The following is an 18,961-nucleotide window of genomic DNA, read 5'->3' as shown; positions in this document are numbered from 1 at the left end:
TTCGTAGAAATCACGGGGTTTATCCGAAGCAAAACATAGCGCACGGTTCCGTTTCTTAACACGTGAAGTAGAGAATGCGATAAGCTCTAATCTAAGGCTACCATACAATTAGTCGAATCGTGCGCTTTACCACGCCCAAACCCGCCGTGGTTGCTCAGTGGCTATGGTGTTGGGCTGCTGAGCAAAAGGTTGCGGGATCGAATCCCGTCCACGGCGGCCGCATTTCGATGGGGGCGAAATGCGAAGACACCCGCGTGCTTAGATTTAGGTGCGTGTTAAAGGAACCCAGGTGGTTGAAATTTCCGGAGTCCTCTACTACGGCATGCCTCATAATCAGAAAGTGGTTTTGGCACTTAGAACCCAATAATTTTTTTTTTACCACGCCCAACTTGCATAGGGCACTCTTTAACGTTACTATACATGGTTGTCACACTAGTATCTACAACTTTGGTGTATCTGCAGTTGCTAACGGTAAAGTTAGTAATAATAATGACTTAATAAGGTAGTGACTGTTATTAATGGGTCACCGCTACAATTCCAAAGGCAATTAGCACCACCGGATACATAGTTTCTAATCTAGAAAAAACATATCGGACCCACTCTGGAGTATTCCACAGCTGCATGCAGAAGTACCTCGCTAGGAGGCATGGTGAGATAGGTTAGAAAAAGAATATCGAAATATCGGTGCCCACTGCACTAAGTTCTCGCACTTCCTCGCCATGACGTCACATATTTCTGGCTGCCAATACGCGACTCTGGTTATTTATTAATCGTCAAAGGAATGGTATGTAGTACCCGCCTCGGTATAGGTCATTTGTGTACGAAATTTCGCTGCTAAATTCGATGCCGCGGGATCGAGCCCGGCTGGGGCGGCCCCAATTTGATGAGAACGAAATGCAAAAAAAAATAGAAAGAAGGACAGTGATGATGGGACGACGCTCTGAAAAATGCCACGTCACGCTCCCCTCCTAGTGCGTTCCCTTCCTCCGTGGTGAAGACAGAGTGGCGTGTTGGGAACTACTCTATCGGAAATATAGCATTGTTGCTATGTACGTATTTATTCCATCAGCCTTGTTTTGCTAAGTTCTATTCGTTTTGAATCTGTGGGACGAAGCCGTTTTCGGCGGTCAGCGCACGCACGTATCAAAGAGAGAGGGGCGAAAGGAGACGTTCGATATGGAAAACACACGCCTGAAAAAAAAAAAAGAAACACTCGGCAAGTACAGGAACAATCCGCTGTCCGTGGAACGGCCAATCGTCGTCGCCGACATTACCGCCGACAAGGAGACCGCGGTTGTTGTTTGCAGCTCGAACAATGGGTCGACGCGAAGCCTGGTTATCGAAAGTTGACGGCGCTGACCCCGCCTTCGTCGCGTCCTGGTATGCGGCTGTTGAGGCGAACCGTCGACGTGCCCCGGCGACGGTTTACCCTCTTATACGAATCGCATAGGTGTGCAGAGGCGATATCGCGCATTCCTGAGAATAAAAAGCTTCCGCGTTGTTTTTCTTTTCTTTTTTTGTCCATTGATGCTTGTTTACCTTACAAGGGCGTCACGGAAGGAACGGTTTTTTTCCACTTTCTCTCCGATAAACGCCAGTAGGCGCCACTTTTCTTTTTTGTGTGTATGTGTGTATTGTCCTTTGTTCACTGGGAATAAGCACTCGCGCCTTTCATTCCTACTGCTTAGCATTGTTTTGTGCTTTCCCTGCATTTCGAAGAGGCGGGGCATCAGAGCCTAATTTGACGTAATTCCTTATTCGAAAAGGCCCATATTTCCGGTACCATAATTCTGTACGGTCATATGGGTTTACATGTGTACGTACAGGTTTTCACGCAGAATTTTGTATAGTATATCGTATATGATTATGGGTACAGGGCACATGGGGGGGATACGTGATCTTTCAAAATGGGTTCACGTGTTTGTAGCAGACGTTGTCAAGTCCCGTCTGCGAACGCTGCTGTCGACTGCTCCCTACGTACAAGTACACAACATTACGAGTACGTAAACAGACAAAAAAATTATTCAATAAACAAAAGAACACGCAAAAGCAACGCGAAGTTGGAATATAAACGACGCGATGCCTGCAATCTCAGGCAAGCTGTAGCAGCGACAGCGAATGAGACGCTCACGGTCTCGTCGCCTCCATCTATTAGCTGTCTGCGTCACGGAAAAGGGGGCAATGTGTGAAGACTATCTTACGGCGCCTCCCTCCCGTCTCCCATCAATCAAAACGGAATTCTACAACTTTGTTCAAGCTTGGCCTGAAAGGGTGTCTCCAATGGGAAAGTATCAGTAGCTAATAAAAACCTCACGGCGATGGCACAAATTGGTTTCGAGTGTCCACATAATTGCTATCGCAATAAAATCGAAAGGACAATTTTTTAGAAGACCTCACTGGCAGTGTTCTCCGCTTCGTGACACGTAGCTTGCTATGAAAGAAAGAATGCCGCGGCTTGGGAGCGGAGGTGGCTGTTTAGTCCAGCCCGTCTCTTAAATGCTTGGCTATACTGCTGCTCTCAGGCTACAACTCGGTTCTCGGGCTACGCAGTTCTCGTTTTGAGAGCACGTTCCGGCAGGCCCGGCTATTCCCTTACACACATAACACTGTTTTACGCTTAACAGATTACGTTCTTTCTAGTTGGGAACTCTTTGCAGGCAAGCGAGCGCGTTGAGATGCTTGGGGAGTTTTCATTTGGGCTTACCGAGGCGCAGCTATAACGCACGCGAGTGCTTGCTCGGGTAAGGAACGCGCGGTTAGCGCGGGCTTCCGAGAGCGAGGGTGACGTGGCGTCGCGCCGATGCCCTCTCCCCTGACGCAACACCTGGCGCGCTAACGATGCAGCAGGTGCTCCCTTTCACCCGCTCGGCTCCGCCGTGGCGCGCTCGTTAGGTGGCGTCGCAGCCAGTGCGAATTTACCTGCTGTTTCGCTGCTGCAGACGACAGACACCGGCTTTTTCGCTCAATGGGCCATTTGACACTTTCGCCTCAGTAAATGCCGAGATAAGCGCAGAGCAGCACTCCGGCCAAGTTGGTAATCCATTACCTAAGTAACATTGCGCAACGAAAAACGACACGAACGTAAGAAAAGAAGACACACCAAGCTTGGTGTGTCTTCTTCTCTGACGCCCGTGTCGTTGTTTTTTTTTTTGCGCAATATTACTTGAGCCGAGACAACCACTGGTATTTCGCTGAGGCTGCACCCTAACTGGAAGCAGAGGGCGTACCTCATCGTGGCCCATTGCGGTGGGAAATAGCGCAGAAGAGAGCTGGCTCTGACAGTCATTGAAAAGGCCTTGCGACGAGGCCTGCCCCACATATAAACTATGTCCGCACTACGTTTCCTACATCTGGTACAACGCTGTGGAGGCTGGAGATAGTTTCTGCAGTGGCTGCGTTCGCGCGTGGAAATAGTTTGCCGTTCCTTGACCGACTTTTGTGAAAATTATCCTTACATAGGTCCTGCTTTGAATGAAAAGTAATAGGAATTCACTCTTAGAAAAACAAACAAGCCAGGTACTAACACTGCTGCTTTGACTGAAAAGTAGAAGGAATTCACTCTTAGAAAAACGAACAAGTCAGGTACCAACACTGCTGCTCAGACGTTATCTGAGATCAATGTGCTTCTCGTAGTTGTTTCATTTGCAGTACGTCGCGGTAGCCTCACCTGCATGCGTGCATGCTAGCGCGAGCAAACACCGCTGGCGCGCGAAGCATAGACGGCACTGGCGGAGTGAGAACTTTTTTTAGGTGACCAGTGCTTGTTGCGTAGCTTCCACAGCTTTGCTCCCGATGTACGAAATGGAGTCCAGTGGCGCGCCGTTGTCTACCGCATACCGCCGAAAGGTGCATACACTCGTCGCACGGATCGAGTGTTTGCCTGCCCGAGAAAAGCGAGCGATAAGGATTCCCGGGCTGTGAGTCAGTGCGCGCGGTCACGCTCACTGACCGGCCTTTGATGCTCGCTCGCTTTTATTTTTTTTCTAGCCTCCTCTTCCCCCCCCCCCCCCCCCCATCCGAAGACGAGGGCATGCAAACATCGCGTGCTCGCAGGCGGCGGCGGCCTGCGCGCTCTCGATTCGCGTTCCGAATGCACCGGCTGTACAGTTCTATGCAGGCGCCGCGCTGACAACCCTTTAACTAGCAAGATAACAAGTAAAAGCGCGACAATACTTCTTGCTTTTTTTTATTTGTCATTAATGCTTTTTTGTTCCTCTGTCTCTCTGTTCTGCTATAGAATCGTGCCTCGTCAATATCGAACACTTCTGTTGGCGACCACTATTGCGCATAAAGCGAGTCGCCCATTTAGTAACGTATGTTGATGGAAAAACCAGCGAACGTTTATGTAAGAAATGAAATTAGTTTGGAAGTTGCCTGTCGAAGACGTTCTGCGGAACTGCTAACTCCTCTTATCCTTCGTTTTGCGCTCTCTATTTCGAGAGCAGGGACGTTTTCTCTCTGGCCTTTCGCTGTCGATCCCGATTCACTTCTCTGTCAATTAAGGTTACCTTTCCCCCAGTTCCTAAAAATTTCATTTAGTATGAGAACTTTCTTTAGTGAATTCACTAGAAATATGGAAGATGCCCAAGGAATATCGCCCAAATGTTTCGGTGCTCCGCTCGCATTCTTCGCTTTCGTTGATACTTTACATGTACGTCATTGCTAAAGATGTGCTGCCGCTTATAAGAGGCACTTGCTACTACTTTACACAAAGACATATGCAAGAACACTAAAAAAAAAAAAAAAGCTGCACCACAATGCATGATAAGTAGCTCTTCAAACTAATTGTGCACGACGCGTCTAATATAAGTATACAGAGTTACAGCATACATATGCAAGTGGATCATACGGGACACTGTAAACAGTGATGTAAGAAAAGAAGTAATAAAAATGGAATCATGACCGAACCAGAAGGCAATGCTTCCGCAGGCTACCGTAAAACAAGCTTCGCTGGCGAGCCTGAACTCGATGTCTCCCGTGCGACTCCGCGCGTGCGTCCGCGAGGCCACCCGCTCAAGCTGTGCTGCACGAAATTAAGGGAGGCCGAGCGAAAGCGGAGCCCGCATGTGAACGGGGGAGTATTGGGGTCACTGCCTTTGCGTTGCTCAATGGACCGATTAATTCGCTGCGCGCGGTCGGTACTCTCTCGGGAGTGGACGAAACAGAAGGGTGGCCCCGTCGAGAACGTCGCACGTCGATGCCACCTTCGGCGATCGCATTTATGGGCACGCAACCATAGTTTACTGACGAGCGAGGGAGAGAGAAAAAGAAAGAATGGCACAGTTTTGACTGCACTGTGGCACAGTAGTGCGCGTTCGAAGATTTTTTAAAGATGGGGACCCGAGAGCTTTTGAAGAAGAAGGGGGGTCGGTGTCGGGGTGGCACGAGAGAACTACGAGAGGCTACAAAAGCGACTACGAGGTGTAGTGCACAGGACATCGCCGAGAGAGGCTTTCGTCCTACGGTGGATATAAAATAGTCTCACGAAGGTGATAGCGATTCAGATGGTGACAACGATGACGGCATGTCGAGAACAACACGTGATCGCCATACTTGCACTTTGCGTACGGGCGATATGTACAGCGCCAAAGTTTTCACTGGCAGTTTTTGTAGCAAATTCTATGTCCCGAATACTCTATGCCAGACACTAGCAGTGGATGTGGTGCAAAGTAAGGAGTGCATCACGCGCGGATCCTTTCACGTTCGTCGGTGTTTGCTCACGAACGAGCCAAAACGTCGCGCTTGCAAACAGCAGCCAGCGACGTCATGAAATTCCGTGCATCCGAAATGAACGCGCGCACATGAAAGTCCGCGAATAAAACTCCCCCCCCCCCCCCCCCCCCCTGTGCGCAAAAAGAGACTCCTCCCTCGGCTGCCCCAAATTCTCCGAATGCACGAATTCCTTCTGCCTGTACCACTTTGAAGAACATTTTGCATCTCGGCGCAAGAAGGAGAACAATAATACGCGCTAAATAAAAGCCAACAGTGTATACGTGCCGCCGAAATAAGGAAACTAACCGTCGCCCACCACGACATTCCTTTCCTTTTTTTTTCTTTTTTTTTGCGAGAGTAGTCGACAGACACGCGAGAGGCAATGGCCAACTCACGCGACTGCATACAAGGCACGCACGTATAAATCACGAGGGTGAAGAAAAAAAGAAAGAAGGAAAATCAAAGCCAAACAAAAGCGTGCCCGCGACGTTTCCAGGTAGACGGGTACCGTTTGCCTTTTTTTTCTTTCTTTTTCTTCAATGTCAACAAACGTCCTTCAATTCATCACACTGTCTTGAGAATGCGGGTGAGAGGGTAGCCCACGCTGTCGCGGCGTCCATTTGAGCGGCGCAAGATGAAGAACGAGGCCCCGAGTGAGACACGAGCCCGGCGCGCAGCAGACGGAGGGAGAGAGCGTGTTGACAAATCGTCGGCGAGATGGCGTGCTATTGCTCGTGAAGAGAGAAAAGAAGAAGAAAAAAAAAAAGGCGCAGCTAAGAAGATCGACTCTAGCCAAGTAAGCGTAGACGAGGCACGCCAAAGTGTCGAGAATGTCAGGCACGCCGAAGTACCGTTCGGCGAACGAGTTTTTCGCTTCTCGTACGAAGAGAGGGTCGACTCGGTTTCGCACTGTCACCGAGAGGCCATTGCGCCTGGCCTGGAAGAAAGCGGCCGAGGAAAACGAAGAACTCGCGTTGCGCGGCAACACCCGACCCCCTCCCTCGGCGCCTACATCACTCCCACCCTCACCAACTGCGACCGCGACGTAAACCAGTGACAGAGAGAGAGAAGGAAACAAAGCGAAAGAGAGAGTGAATGCGTACGAAGAGGTGCGAGGAGGAATGCGAGTGTTGTTCGTCATAACTTCGCGCAGGCGCTCGGTCGTCGACGACTGCTCGCTCTCCGGAGGGACGCGTTCGTCGCGTCGGCTGTTCTCGTTTTGTGGTCGTTGCTTCTTTCGACGCGTGTCGTGCGACCACGGTTCCCGCGTTCTTCGAACGGGCTGTCTCGTTTGCTTAGTATTCCTCTCGCTCTTTATTTGTGTTCTTGTTCTCTTTGCCGCATTCTCTAACGCGGCTGAATTTATACGCGCGCGCACGTGTGTGTGTGTGCGTGTGTGTGTGTGTGTGTGTGTGTGTGTGTGTGTGTGCGTGTGTGTGTGTGTGTGTGTGTGTGTGTGTGTGTGTGTGTAGGCGCGCGCATCAGGCCACCGTCCCCCTCGGCTCACCCTCGCGCTCGTTCCCTCGCACCCTCAGCATGCAGCGCGCGGGACGCGATAGGACCTTATCCCACTCGGACTTTATGTGGAACATCACGGCGACGGCGAAAAAGTGCCTAGAGTGTTCGTAGAACTGCTATCACGAACCCGCCGGTTGCTAAAACTCCCCACCACCAGCTGCTATCGCAGTAAAAGCTACCTCGCGCAAGAACGAGAGAAGCAAACGATCGCGGCTTAATGGTGAGGGCATCGGGCTGTTTAAATATAGGATGCTGAAGTTCAGTTCCACCACTGGACACTTGAAATCTGGTTTTATTGAAGAGGCTCGAAACGATGCGAAACGGTTAGTTGCCTGCCTGCCGCGAAGTGTGTCTTGCCCGAGCCAACGAATATTTAGCAATACTAAAGAAACGAATGCAACTGCTTTTTTTTTTCTCTAGCGCTCGCAGGACGGTTCTCTCAGCGCGGTCTATTAACGGCGGTCCAACGATACGACCGCCGTTGGAAAGATGAGGAATTCCACTTGGCATCCTGCGCCCTCGGTCCGGGGGGGCCCGCCTTCCCGAAAGCCGGCCATATAAAGGAGTGATCGTACCCTCTCAGCTGTAACGCCGAGACACGCGCGACCTGACAACGGCGACACCTATCGTCGCTGCCGGTCTGACAGCGCTCGTGATGGATGCTGCCGCGGAGATGAGCGGGGGGCGCGTTGACAAGCAAGGAAAAGGGGGGCTGGGGGGGGGGGGGAGAGAACAGCCTGCTAGTCACTTGCGCGACCGCGGAAGGCGAAACGCAAGCGCCAAGTAGCGGCCCTGTCTCTGGCTTTCGGTGGCTTCCCCTTCGAGTTGGAAGCGGCGGGTGGGTGTTTGTGGGTATCCCTTACAACAACCGATATACAGCTGATGTTGTGTCTCTGTTGACTTTCCGCTGTCTTCTATAGAACGCTCGTTGAGATGCGATCGAATGTCAAGTGATTGTTTCGGCGAGTGTGAAAAAACGGGTTTCTACGATGCCTTTTCGTGTGCTCGAGATAAAGCGAACTCTGATAACCCCATTAGCCTTTCTCCAGAACGGGGTCACTAACCGGAAATATGCACGGCTTAGCGCCACTTATTTCCCCTTTTTTCTCTTTAGGATATGGGGCATAAGCAGAGGGTTATGAGATACGCCACGAGGGGGGGGGGGGGGGACGGCACCAGACTATCGACCACCCGGGGTTCTTTAATGGGCACTTAGATCGAAGTATATGGCAATCGAACTATTGGGCCACGACGGTGAGATTTGTCTCGCTTATATATATATATATATATATATATATATATATATATATATATATATATATATATATATATATATATATATAGATATATATATATGGGTGTGCGTGTGTGTATGCGAAGCATTAAAGCATTCCCTCTGAGTGTGGTATGAATGTGGTATGAAGGTAGAGTACAATATAACGTATCGCACATGTAATACATCTACTTGCTCTTGCTATAAACAGGACAGATGAGCAAACAGAATCGTGAATGGTCTCTGTCTGACACTGGGTTTCCCTACACATAAAAACCTCATTACGGTGTGCATGCAAAAGCACCAAGTTCAACTAATGAACTTCACACAAGTTTAGAAAGAAAAGCTTCAAGTATCGTGTAGTGGCATATACCCCGTCTTGCGTAACCGCACATCTTGATCAAGCTTCGCCGAGGTTTTTTCTATAAAATACCTTTTGTGGTATTGCAAAACATGTAAATCACCGAATAATTACAGTGCATTTCTCTTTCGGCACAATGACTTTAGCCTAATTTAAGGAAATGCGAGGTATCGCGATTAATGGAACTACAACTTTTGCAGGTAAGATTATTATAGTCGCTGAAACGAATGGCTTGTCCCCGTAGCTCCTACCTGAATAAGTGAGAACGCTTCAGTTGTTTTCCGCAACAGCCGCTGCACATATCTTGGTTACATTCGTTGCATTTGAAAGAAAATGTTGTGACTGAAGGAAACAGATTGTTTATTTAGGCAGTCGATGTTTTAGCGAAATTCTGGAAAATTTCGAAACTTCAAGAAACTCGACTGTCGAGTTTACATCTCTGTAACTCAGGAACATAAAGAAAGGCTATGTGACAATTTTCTAAGCTCCCACTAATAATACGTATAAAGCGGAAAGGAATTGATACAATATGCACCGATCTGAATTGAACAATTGACACGTGAATGGGGCTCTCGCGAAACCGTCATGTACACTGTCACAACCTTACGTAAGTAGGAAATTCATGTATCAAACTTGGCTGCTTTAGGCACTCTGAAGGATATAATTCGTATATCTGCGATATCTGTTTTTGGAGCGAAGCTATGTATTTAAAAACGCTGAGGTTCAATTTTTTTTACTAACACCCAATTTTTCGCGAAACCCCGTTCTCTTTTTTTTCTAATTACATGCCCCAAATTAGAATCCTGCTTCCGAGACTCACTAGAATTAAGGTTTCTTTTTTCTCGAGCACAACGACGTTTTATTCCAATCGTCCAACTGGTTATCTCGTCAAGGCATTCCAGCGTTTAACATTTATTTCAGTAGGGTGATCGGATTCGGTTCCGAGGTAAACTGTCTTTTCTAGGGGACGCTTTGTTTCGTGAACAGACCCCCCGCGGTACCGCGGAAAATGCCACGCTTAATCACGTGGCGACGCGTACGTTGCCAGTGCCTCAAACCTGCCTCCTCCCTTTGCGGTGACGACGTATGACGTCGGTGTAGCTCACGAAGCCGCTGCAAATACAAATGTCGTACATTGACGCTTTCGAGCTCGTCGCACCTCCAGCCGCTGCAAGCTTCGCCGCACGGCACGCCTACTACGAGGCAGGGCTAGAAGCTGCTTTCCAAGGCACAGTGATGAACAGTTTTTGCCGCCGAATTAAATAAGAATTACAGGTCCTTATACTGTTCTCCGTCCGCATTTTTAAATGCGTTAGCATTAGGAGTGTCAAAGTGGAGGAAAAAATTTATCTGGGTGGAGCGAGTGTATCTGAGTGAAAGTACGCATCTATGGGTCTGCTCTGGGCCACCGTCACATGCGATTCGCTCTTCGTAGAGGGAGGACGTGTGCCCAGTGAGTTTTTGAAGAAGGCTTTCCAGTGTAGTGAATGCGGTTTAAATCACTGACCCGGGAACTTAAAGACGTGCAACTGTAATTCTAACGCATTTCTCTTCCATATATCGCTAAATTACCGCCGGACATTATTTTTTCTTTATTTGCCATTGCATTTACAGGCACAAACCACACCGTTTTTCTTTTTTTTTTTGGTCCGATGTCACTACAGGTTGCTCAGTTTCTGCCAAATTACGCGATTTGTTTTCACCACATTCGGCGATTTAGAGCATACGTGTTTTCGAGTTTTGTAGGAATTTTTAGAAATGATGTGATATCGGTCACAGAGCACATACGAACGAACAGTGCACTTTTTGTTTGAGGCAGACGATCACATAGTTTATTGGGACTTAATGTCTCAGTCAGCATCATACAGGCTATAAAACATATCGTAAGTAATGTGGGAGCCGAGGACTCATCTACACAACCTGGTGTTTTTCAATATACTCCTACATCCAAGTACACGAGCAATTTCTTTTTTTAAAATTTTCATTCCACCTTTATGGGAGTGCGACCTCAGCGATCGGGAATCTAACAGCCATTGAGGCATCGCGGGATGTCTTGAAACCAGAAATTGCTGGGCCCGTCGGAAGCGCCATCTCTGTGTAGCGAGTGAACTAGTCGGTCGTCGTTCGGCGATGCAAACATCGTCAAAACGGACATGGAAATTTGTTGACACCCACGCGCTTGCACAGTGCCTATGGTGGTGCGCTGCTCAGCACGAGGTCGCGGGATCGAATCCCGGCCACGGCGGCCGCATATCGGTGGGGGCGAAATGCGAAAACACCTGTGCGCCTTAGATTTAGGTGTACGTTAAAGAACCTGAGTTGGCAAAAATTTCCGGAGCCCTCCACTACGGCATGCCTCATAATCCGAAAGTGGTTTTTGCACGTGAAACCCCATAATTTCATTTTTTTTTATTTGTTGACTATCGCTAGCACCGGCGACCTTCGTTTGTGCTTCGCAAAAAGAAAGAAAGAAAAGAGCCCACTCGTTACCAACCTCCAGTACATAGGCCACGGCGTCGGCAACCACAATATAATTACGTATTTATAATCAGTTCTCGGGTTTTTCGTGTCGGCAGCACTATTTGATTATGAGGCATGTGGCGTAGTGGATTAACTTCTGAATTAACTTTGACCGCCTGGGGTCGTTCAACTTGCGCGTGAAAATAAATAGCGAACGCTTATTTTTTTTACCCCTTACCCGCATCGGAAGCTGGACCTCGAGTTCAGCAGCTCAATGAGATAATCACTGGCACTAACGCGGCGGGCGTGGATACCGACCGGGAGGTAAATTTTTGTCTCTTAGCGGCGAGAAAGCCCAAACTCTTATCCTGTGTCAAGGAAAATTACAACAATTCCTTTACTTATATTTCTGTGAATTGAGAGTAGATTTGTAATACCCGAATCCAAGAAAACAAATAAAGGAATACAAATAACGAAGTGCCTGTTTAGTAAACAAAAAAAAGCCTATTAAATATAGCTGTTCATCAGTAATTGCTTTTCCGAACTGTCCGCAAATGAAATTCAGCACCAACATATCGAAAACGCTGCTACGGCCCTTGCATTACCTACCTCCCGCTTAAGTCATATTTCTCAGTCATCGAACTCGGCGTGTAGTAAAATATAATACGCTGAATTTTGGGAAGCTTAAGGGAATTGAAAAGAGCCGGGCGGTACATAAACGCGGACACACATACCTGTTTCATTGTGCCGACAGACCCACTTTTCCTGGAGCCGTCTAAGGAGGGAATGAGATTCTCGTTGCGCTTGCTCGCACGGTCTGCGCGCGTGTTAAGGTGCGCCCGCTCGGGTGGCCTTTCGGGAACCGAATGCCTTCCTTTTTCACAAAAAAAAAGAAGGCAGGAAGCCGACTAGGTCGGCGCGCCCGTGTCCATAGACAATGCCCGAAAACCTCCTCCACCCCTGGCGCGCGAGCCTCAGCGCCACGATATGCAACGTCTTTCTTATCGTGACGTTCGTTGCGGGCTCGTCGAGAGGCCGTCACAGTTATCGCACCGAACGCGTAGCAAACCGTCGCGCAACGAGGCAGGCATGCGCACCCATCGGCAGGCCGTGGCGGGCCCATAGCGTCAAAGGGGAGGGAGATGGGGGAGGGGGGGCAACATATGCGCGCGTAATGGGCCTGATAACCGACCTCGCCCCCGAGCTTCCCGGTATCGAAAACAGGGCGTGCGTATGTGTCAAGGAAGAAGATAGATAAGGGAATCTGGGGATCGGGAGGGTTGACGAGAACGAACAGTATCTTTTTTTAAAAATTTTTTTTGTAAGGCGAACAGTATCTTTTTCTTTCTTTTTCACTGCTCTCGCGTTCGTCGTCGTCTTCCTTCACCGGTGGCTCCGATGCCGCTCATCATGCCAAAGAGGTAAAGGTAAAGCTAATGAAGATAGAGTTAACTCAGGCACTCGAACGCACGACCTTCGGTGGGAGTCGAACCATCGAGCTTACGTGGAAATCGGACAAACGACGTTTGGCGTTAAGGCGAAGTAACACACTTAATTATTATGGATATAATTAAACCAATCGAACCCACAATACGGGTTTTAATTAGGATAAAGATAATTAAGGCACATTTAATTAGTGTAGCGTCAATTAAGGCACTCGAAGCCACGAGCTCTGGTAGGAGAAAACAAGAAGCAACAACGCATCCGAACGAGAACGCCTAGTAATATAATGAATGTTTCTTGAGCGCGCGTACCTTCGCCTACACCATCTTTGGCCTAACTAAAGTAATGTTTGACAGTCCCGGAAGAGAACAGCAGTTTACGATAGGTAGCGAGGCATTTGAAGTGGTGAGGGAATACATCTACTTAGGGCAGGTAGTGACCGCGGATCCGGATCATCAGACTGAAGTAATAAGAAGAATAAGAATGGGCTAGGGTGCGTTTGGCAGGCATTCTCAGATCATGAACAGCAGGTTGCCATTATCCCTTAAGAGAAAAGTGCATAACAGCTGTGTCTCACTAGTACTCACGTACGGGGCAAAAACCTGGAGGATTAGGAAAAGAGTTCTACTTTAATTGAGGACGACGCAACGAGCTATGGAAAGAAGAATGATGGGTGTAACGTTAAGGGATAAGAAAAGAGCAGATTGGGCGAAGAAAAAACCCGAGTTAATGGAATCTTAGTTGAAATCAAGAAAAAAAATTGGCATGCATGGGCAGGACATTTAATGAAGGGGGAAGATAACCGATGGTCATTAAGGGTTACGCACTGTATACCAAGGGAAGGGAAGCGTAGCAGGGGGCGGCATAATGTTATGTGGGTGGATGAGATTAAGAAGTTTGCAGGGACAACATGCCCACAATTAGTACATGACCGGCGCAGTTGGAAAAGTAAGGGAGAGGCCTTTGCCCTGCAGTGGGCGTAACCAGGCTGATGATGCTGATGATCTTTGGCGTAGTTTTTATAGTTGGATATCTTTTTTTTTGCCGTGTCCCATATTCCGGTGTACGCAGTGGCGTCTGCGTATCACGGGCTTACCGCAGACGCAAACGTGAGGGCCGCGACCGTGGCGCCACCTGGTGACGCAGCGCTCCGCGAAATAAAGTGGTATCTGCAGCGCCCGACTGGTATGCAACGCCCCCAGCTAGGTGGGCTTGTCGCTTGTTCATCCGTTTCGGCATCGCGCTTGGCGTGATTGTGCAATCTGTCGTTCTTCAATCAATTCTGTCGTTCTTCGGCAGTTTTGTTGGCACGTTTCAACGCCGTGAATTCTCTTCTTTGTTGCTGCAGTAGTAGTTGTTGCCTATCACGTATGTGGGTCTCCCAACCACTATGGGGGCCCGACCAACGAATGGATGGATTATCTTGATTTATAGTGAAGAATAAAATTTCCGAATATCTACGCATTTAGGGCTGTAGAACGTGAACGTATGCGTTAAAAAGTAAAGTCAGATCGAATAAATAATAAATAATTTAAAAAACAAGAAAGAAAAGACAGAATTGAGCAGGACATTCGGTTCGATTTCAAAATACATTTTTCGACAGCGAACCAAACGTCCCTGTGGCTGAATCGCAAGGTTCCCCAAACGGAAACAATAACATGCTCTGCTGAGTCCACGCCGAGCCTTCGAAGAATTATTCCCAACCCTCTTTTTCTTGTCGCTCTAACGAGGGGACAAGACAGAAGAGAGTGGCGTATTCTTTCTTTCCCATCACGAAAAGAGCAGAGGCAATCGTTTGGCCACATTTTCTTCTTCGGTCCACTCCCGCTGTCTCTGCCGGCGAGCTCGTTGTGGTTCGCTGTGCTTGCCGCGGCGAATCTCCTCTTTACACATTTCCGACGACGATTCCCGATTCACTTTCCATATTAGGACGAGGAGGAGGAGGAGGAGGAGGAGGAGGAGGCTGTGCGCGCGGACCGCGCGTGTGAGGGAGCTTCGCACAGACAGAGGCGAAATACTGAAGGTGGGTATGCTAGCAGTGTTTTCACACACACACACACACACAAAGAAAGACAAAAGAGATGTACACAAAAATGCTACTTCAGTAATAAAAACGCAGGGATGCGGAGAGCTACGTTGCTCATAATTTATTAGCTTTACGTCAGCCCCATTCTCGAATTTTGCTGTGTTCTTTTTTCGGGAGCTGCAGCATACAACCTAAGACCTCTAATATTATACTGGAAAGCCAAGCGCTGCATGGCTGTCTTGGGCTGCCTACTTTTGTGTCTAACATTCTGGTTGATCGGGAGTCCGGAGTTATTACGCTGGAATGCAGATTTATGCAACTTAGTTTCCTGACTCCTGAAGTTTTACGATGCATCCCTCCCTCATTCGCAACCCGTTTTCATCAATTCTCCCCGCTCATTTTTCAGAACAGCTTGCGGCGTTACCGACAGCCACAAGCTGATTTTGTTCAGGCGCTGTTATTAAAACTTCGAGTTCGTCTACGTAGCCTTATTTCTCCCAAATCTAATTTGTTCAAGGTGAAACTGATTTTTGGTGATATTTTTCCTAGATACGCAAAATTTTCTGCGCGCATACTTGAAGGGCTGCTTCAAGATAATTTTAGTCAATTTCTGTCTCACTTGGTTATTTCTACGGACGCAACACAATATTTAGAGAAGGCTAGCGTTGGCATTTTTTCAAATCAGCTGAAATGGTTTTTCACAGAATTTCTGGCATTTATTCCAGCCATCCGAAAATTGAGGCCACAGAAATTTAAAATAATAGTTTTTACACATGCGCTTTCGGTGTGTGCATATTTAACTTCTACTAATCGATCACGCCTGTTGAGTATATTTTCGACTGCTGTACCAGACAATGTACAATTTGTCTAAGTCAGCCTTATCTGGGTCCCCGGACACAGTGCAAACTTTTTAAATAAATCTGATCACTCGCTCGCATCCTCGACATCACTGAATGTTCCGGTCTTAAATGTCCTTCCTGATTTCTTTTTTCTCATTTCTCTTTTATAACAGGCGCTTTAGACGTGTTTTATTGCTGAATTGTAATTAATCATCTATACTTTCCGCAGATGACTTTCGACCTCTAAAATTTTGATGGAAGAGGAGCAAAAGCCTTTCGCGCCACTTAGAGGTGACGTTATCAAGCTTCTGCTGTAGAGTTCCCCACCTAAATGTTTACCTTTATAGATCGCGTTTATCCATTACTGACTTCTGCTCCTTGAGTAATGAACCAGAAATTATTGGCTCTTTCTTTCTTCCTTGCCGGCGCTTCTCCTCCCTCCGCAGAATCTTCCTCATATGTCCAACTGGTAATCTCGGTTTCGCACTTCCAACATGAAACATTTTGTCCTTTGGTGTATGCCAATTAGGCACAAGCCATGGGTCGATAATGACTGCTCTGCAAAAGTTCATTGAAGCATCCGTAATCTTACGCTGCCCCGAGACACCTTGTTTAACTTTTTTTATCCTAAGTTTATGTCTAGGCCCTCTCCATATGTATGTTATCATTTAGTTGCCTCTAATGCTTCCGTTTGAATGTTTATCTTTACCCTTTTGTATGTTGGGTGTGCACTTGATTCATCCAGTGTAGCCATTTCTCCTCGCGGGTACGAACCATGTTTTGAGTCAACAACAACATCAACTTGTATACCTTACCCGGTGAAATCAAGAAAGCTATGGCACTAATTTGGCACCGCACCATTTGAACAGGGATGCCAGTAAGTCGTCATCATAAGCGCGAGAGATGAAGCCACCTGCAGTATACGACCCGTACATGACGTGTCCGGGTGGTGGGAGTGCGTTTTTGTCGCTACGTTGACGTTCATAGTGACAAAGTGTTGCCGGAAATGTTTGATTGCTTTCTCGGTAGATGCTCAAGTACAACGTACGCGTGTTTATAAAGGAACAGTTGATTTCAATGAAAGACGATCCGAACACCGAGTCACAATGACGGCACAATTTCCGCCAGGACGATAACATACAAAGTACGAAGCATTGTGTACCCGTCTCAAAGAAGTGTCCCAGTGCACATCCACGGAAGCGCAGAGTTACACATAAACAGTTTGTCGCATTGTATAAAATGATATATGTGTCGAAGATGATACCCAAGGTAAATATACCTGGTAGCGAAGCTTCCACAGAAGCCCATACATTCTAAACATGGCGGTTCTTCGGCGGTTCGTGGGGCTTAGCTAGCGCCATCTGTACGTGGATGGAACAAATCCGGCTGAAGAAAGAGCAATGTGACGCGATATCCATTAAAAAGAAAAGTGACGTCATCTTGTTCTCAAAGGCGTGAAACTTGTTTCCGTAACCTGCCATTAGAGCTGTGTATTCAAATACCCCGCCATTCGACCTTTCACCTTTGATACGCCTAACAAGGGTACCCCGCAGGGCTCGGTCACTTCACCAATTCTCTTTAACATCGCGATGGTCGGGCTAGCCCAGAAACTGAACGAGATCGAGGGCATCCAGCACGCCATGTATGCGGATGACATCACGGTCTGGGTAAATCAGGGATCGTTGGGCCAAAAAGAACAAAAGCTTCAGAAGGCGGCAACATGCGTCGAACGATTCGTCAAGGAGAGAGGCCTCGCGTGCTCAATTGAGAAATCAGAATTTCTGAGGATTGGAAGGAACACAACCAAGGAAAAGATAGAAGTGTATCTGAAAGGTCAAGTCATACCAGAGAAGGACATAATACGCATCCTCGGCATGTGCATCCAGAGCAGCAAACAGTGCGGACACACGCAAGGCCTGCTCAAGCAATCGACGGAGGAAGTCAGCAGGATGATCACGAGAGTGTCACAAAGACGGAGCGGCATGAAGGAAGGGGACACGATGAAGCTGGTCAGAAGCCTGGTGGTCAGCAGCGTCACGTACTCGCTCCCGTACCACAACAAGACGCAACAAGAGAGAGAACAAGCCGAGACTCTATTGAGGAAAGCGTACAGAACGGCGCTGCATCTGCCCAGAAACACGTCGAACGACAAGCTACTCAAGCTAGGTTTTCACAACACATTTGAAGAGCTGAAGGAGGCACAACCGGGTGGGCAGCTGTACAGGCTCCAGCATTCAACCACCGGCAGGGCGCTCCTTAAAAGATGAGGCTATAAAAACATAGAAGCAACGGAGGATAGAATGGCTAACATACCAGACTCTTTTCGCCAGAGACTGAAAGCTAGTCCCCTATCGAGGAATATAGAGCCGAATCCGTATGCGGCCAGAAGACAGGCGCGAGCAGAATATGTAGAAAAACACCTGGCCGCTAAAACAATGTGGTAACACGGATGCAGCCCTATACCCGTGGGACCACAACGGCAAAGATCATAGAGCTGCGCAGTGACCGTGGATCACATGGGAGAGCTGATAAGCAGCGCAACCCTAAGGAGCTGCACGGTGACAGAGGGGGAAGAAGCAGCTGTGGCTCTAGCAGCGACGGAGGGTTACCGTAGAAACAGATCCTTAATAATATTCACAGACTCCAAAGAAGCATGCAGAAACTACACGGCAGGTAGAATCAGCAAAGGGGCGCTGCGAATCCTCCTCGAGGCAGGTCTTCCGAACGAAAAGATACGGCATACGATTTTCTGGGTGCCGGGTCACACCGGTATAGGGGATAACCAGATGGCCGACAGTCTAGCTCGTGAGCTAACATACCGAGTGGGACGGTCAATGGACCCGTATACCCCTATGACGGTGGAACCAACTTACGCGGAAATACTAAACCATCACAGAGGCAAACGGATAATATGTCTACCACCCCACCCATCTTTAACACAACACGAAGCAGTCGGCTGGCGAAGGCTGCAGACAGGAACATTCTCCAATCTACACATCCTACATAAAATGTTTCCCAGTCAATACAGGGACACATCCCCATGGTGTGGGGCTATCCCAACACTATATCACATCGCATGGGAGTGCAGAAATAACTTCTCTTTCCACAAAGAAAAACATCCCAGTGGGGAACAGTGGGAGGGCCTGCCCACCAGCGGCGTGCTCACAGTCCAAAAAGGATTGGTGAAGCACGCTTTCGAAGTGGCCAGGCTCAGCGGTGCTCTGGAATAGGAGCGCCGAACACTCAAGACAACGGAGACTTCAGTAAAACATGAAGACCTCTGTTAGCCGCCCTTACTCACTCACTCACTCACTCACTCACTCACTCAC

At 48.2% G+C, this 18,961-nt stretch overlaps 1 protein-coding gene across 2 annotated transcripts in view; it reads right to left on the bottom strand.

Annotated features, from left to right (window-relative positions):
- LOC135913672 (sodium- and chloride-dependent glycine transporter 2-like) overlaps positions 1-18,961 on the bottom strand; it is a 151,528-nt gene that overhangs the window by 69,633 nt on the left and 62,934 nt on the right. The window contains exon 1 of one of the 2 annotated variants that reach the window (XM_065446246.2): positions 12,059-12,191. The exons of the other annotated variant lie outside the window; for it this stretch is intronic. Within the exon in view, the coding sequence (XP_065302318.2) occupies positions 12,059-12,067 (9 nt within the window). The 5' untranslated portion in view covers positions 12,068-12,191. Of the gene's footprint in view, positions 1-12,058; positions 12,192-18,961 lie in introns of those variants that run through there. 2 annotated transcript variants of the gene reach the window in all.

This window comes from Dermacentor albipictus, chromosome 6, assembly GCF_038994185.2.
Source record: "Dermacentor albipictus isolate Rhodes 1998 colony chromosome 6, USDA_Dalb.pri_finalv2, whole genome shotgun sequence".
Lineage (NCBI taxonomy): Eukaryota > Metazoa > Arthropoda > Arachnida > Ixodida > Ixodidae > Dermacentor > Dermacentor albipictus.
Note: the sequence above shows the minus strand (reverse complement) of the source record. Positions and strands in the feature narration are given on the sequence as shown.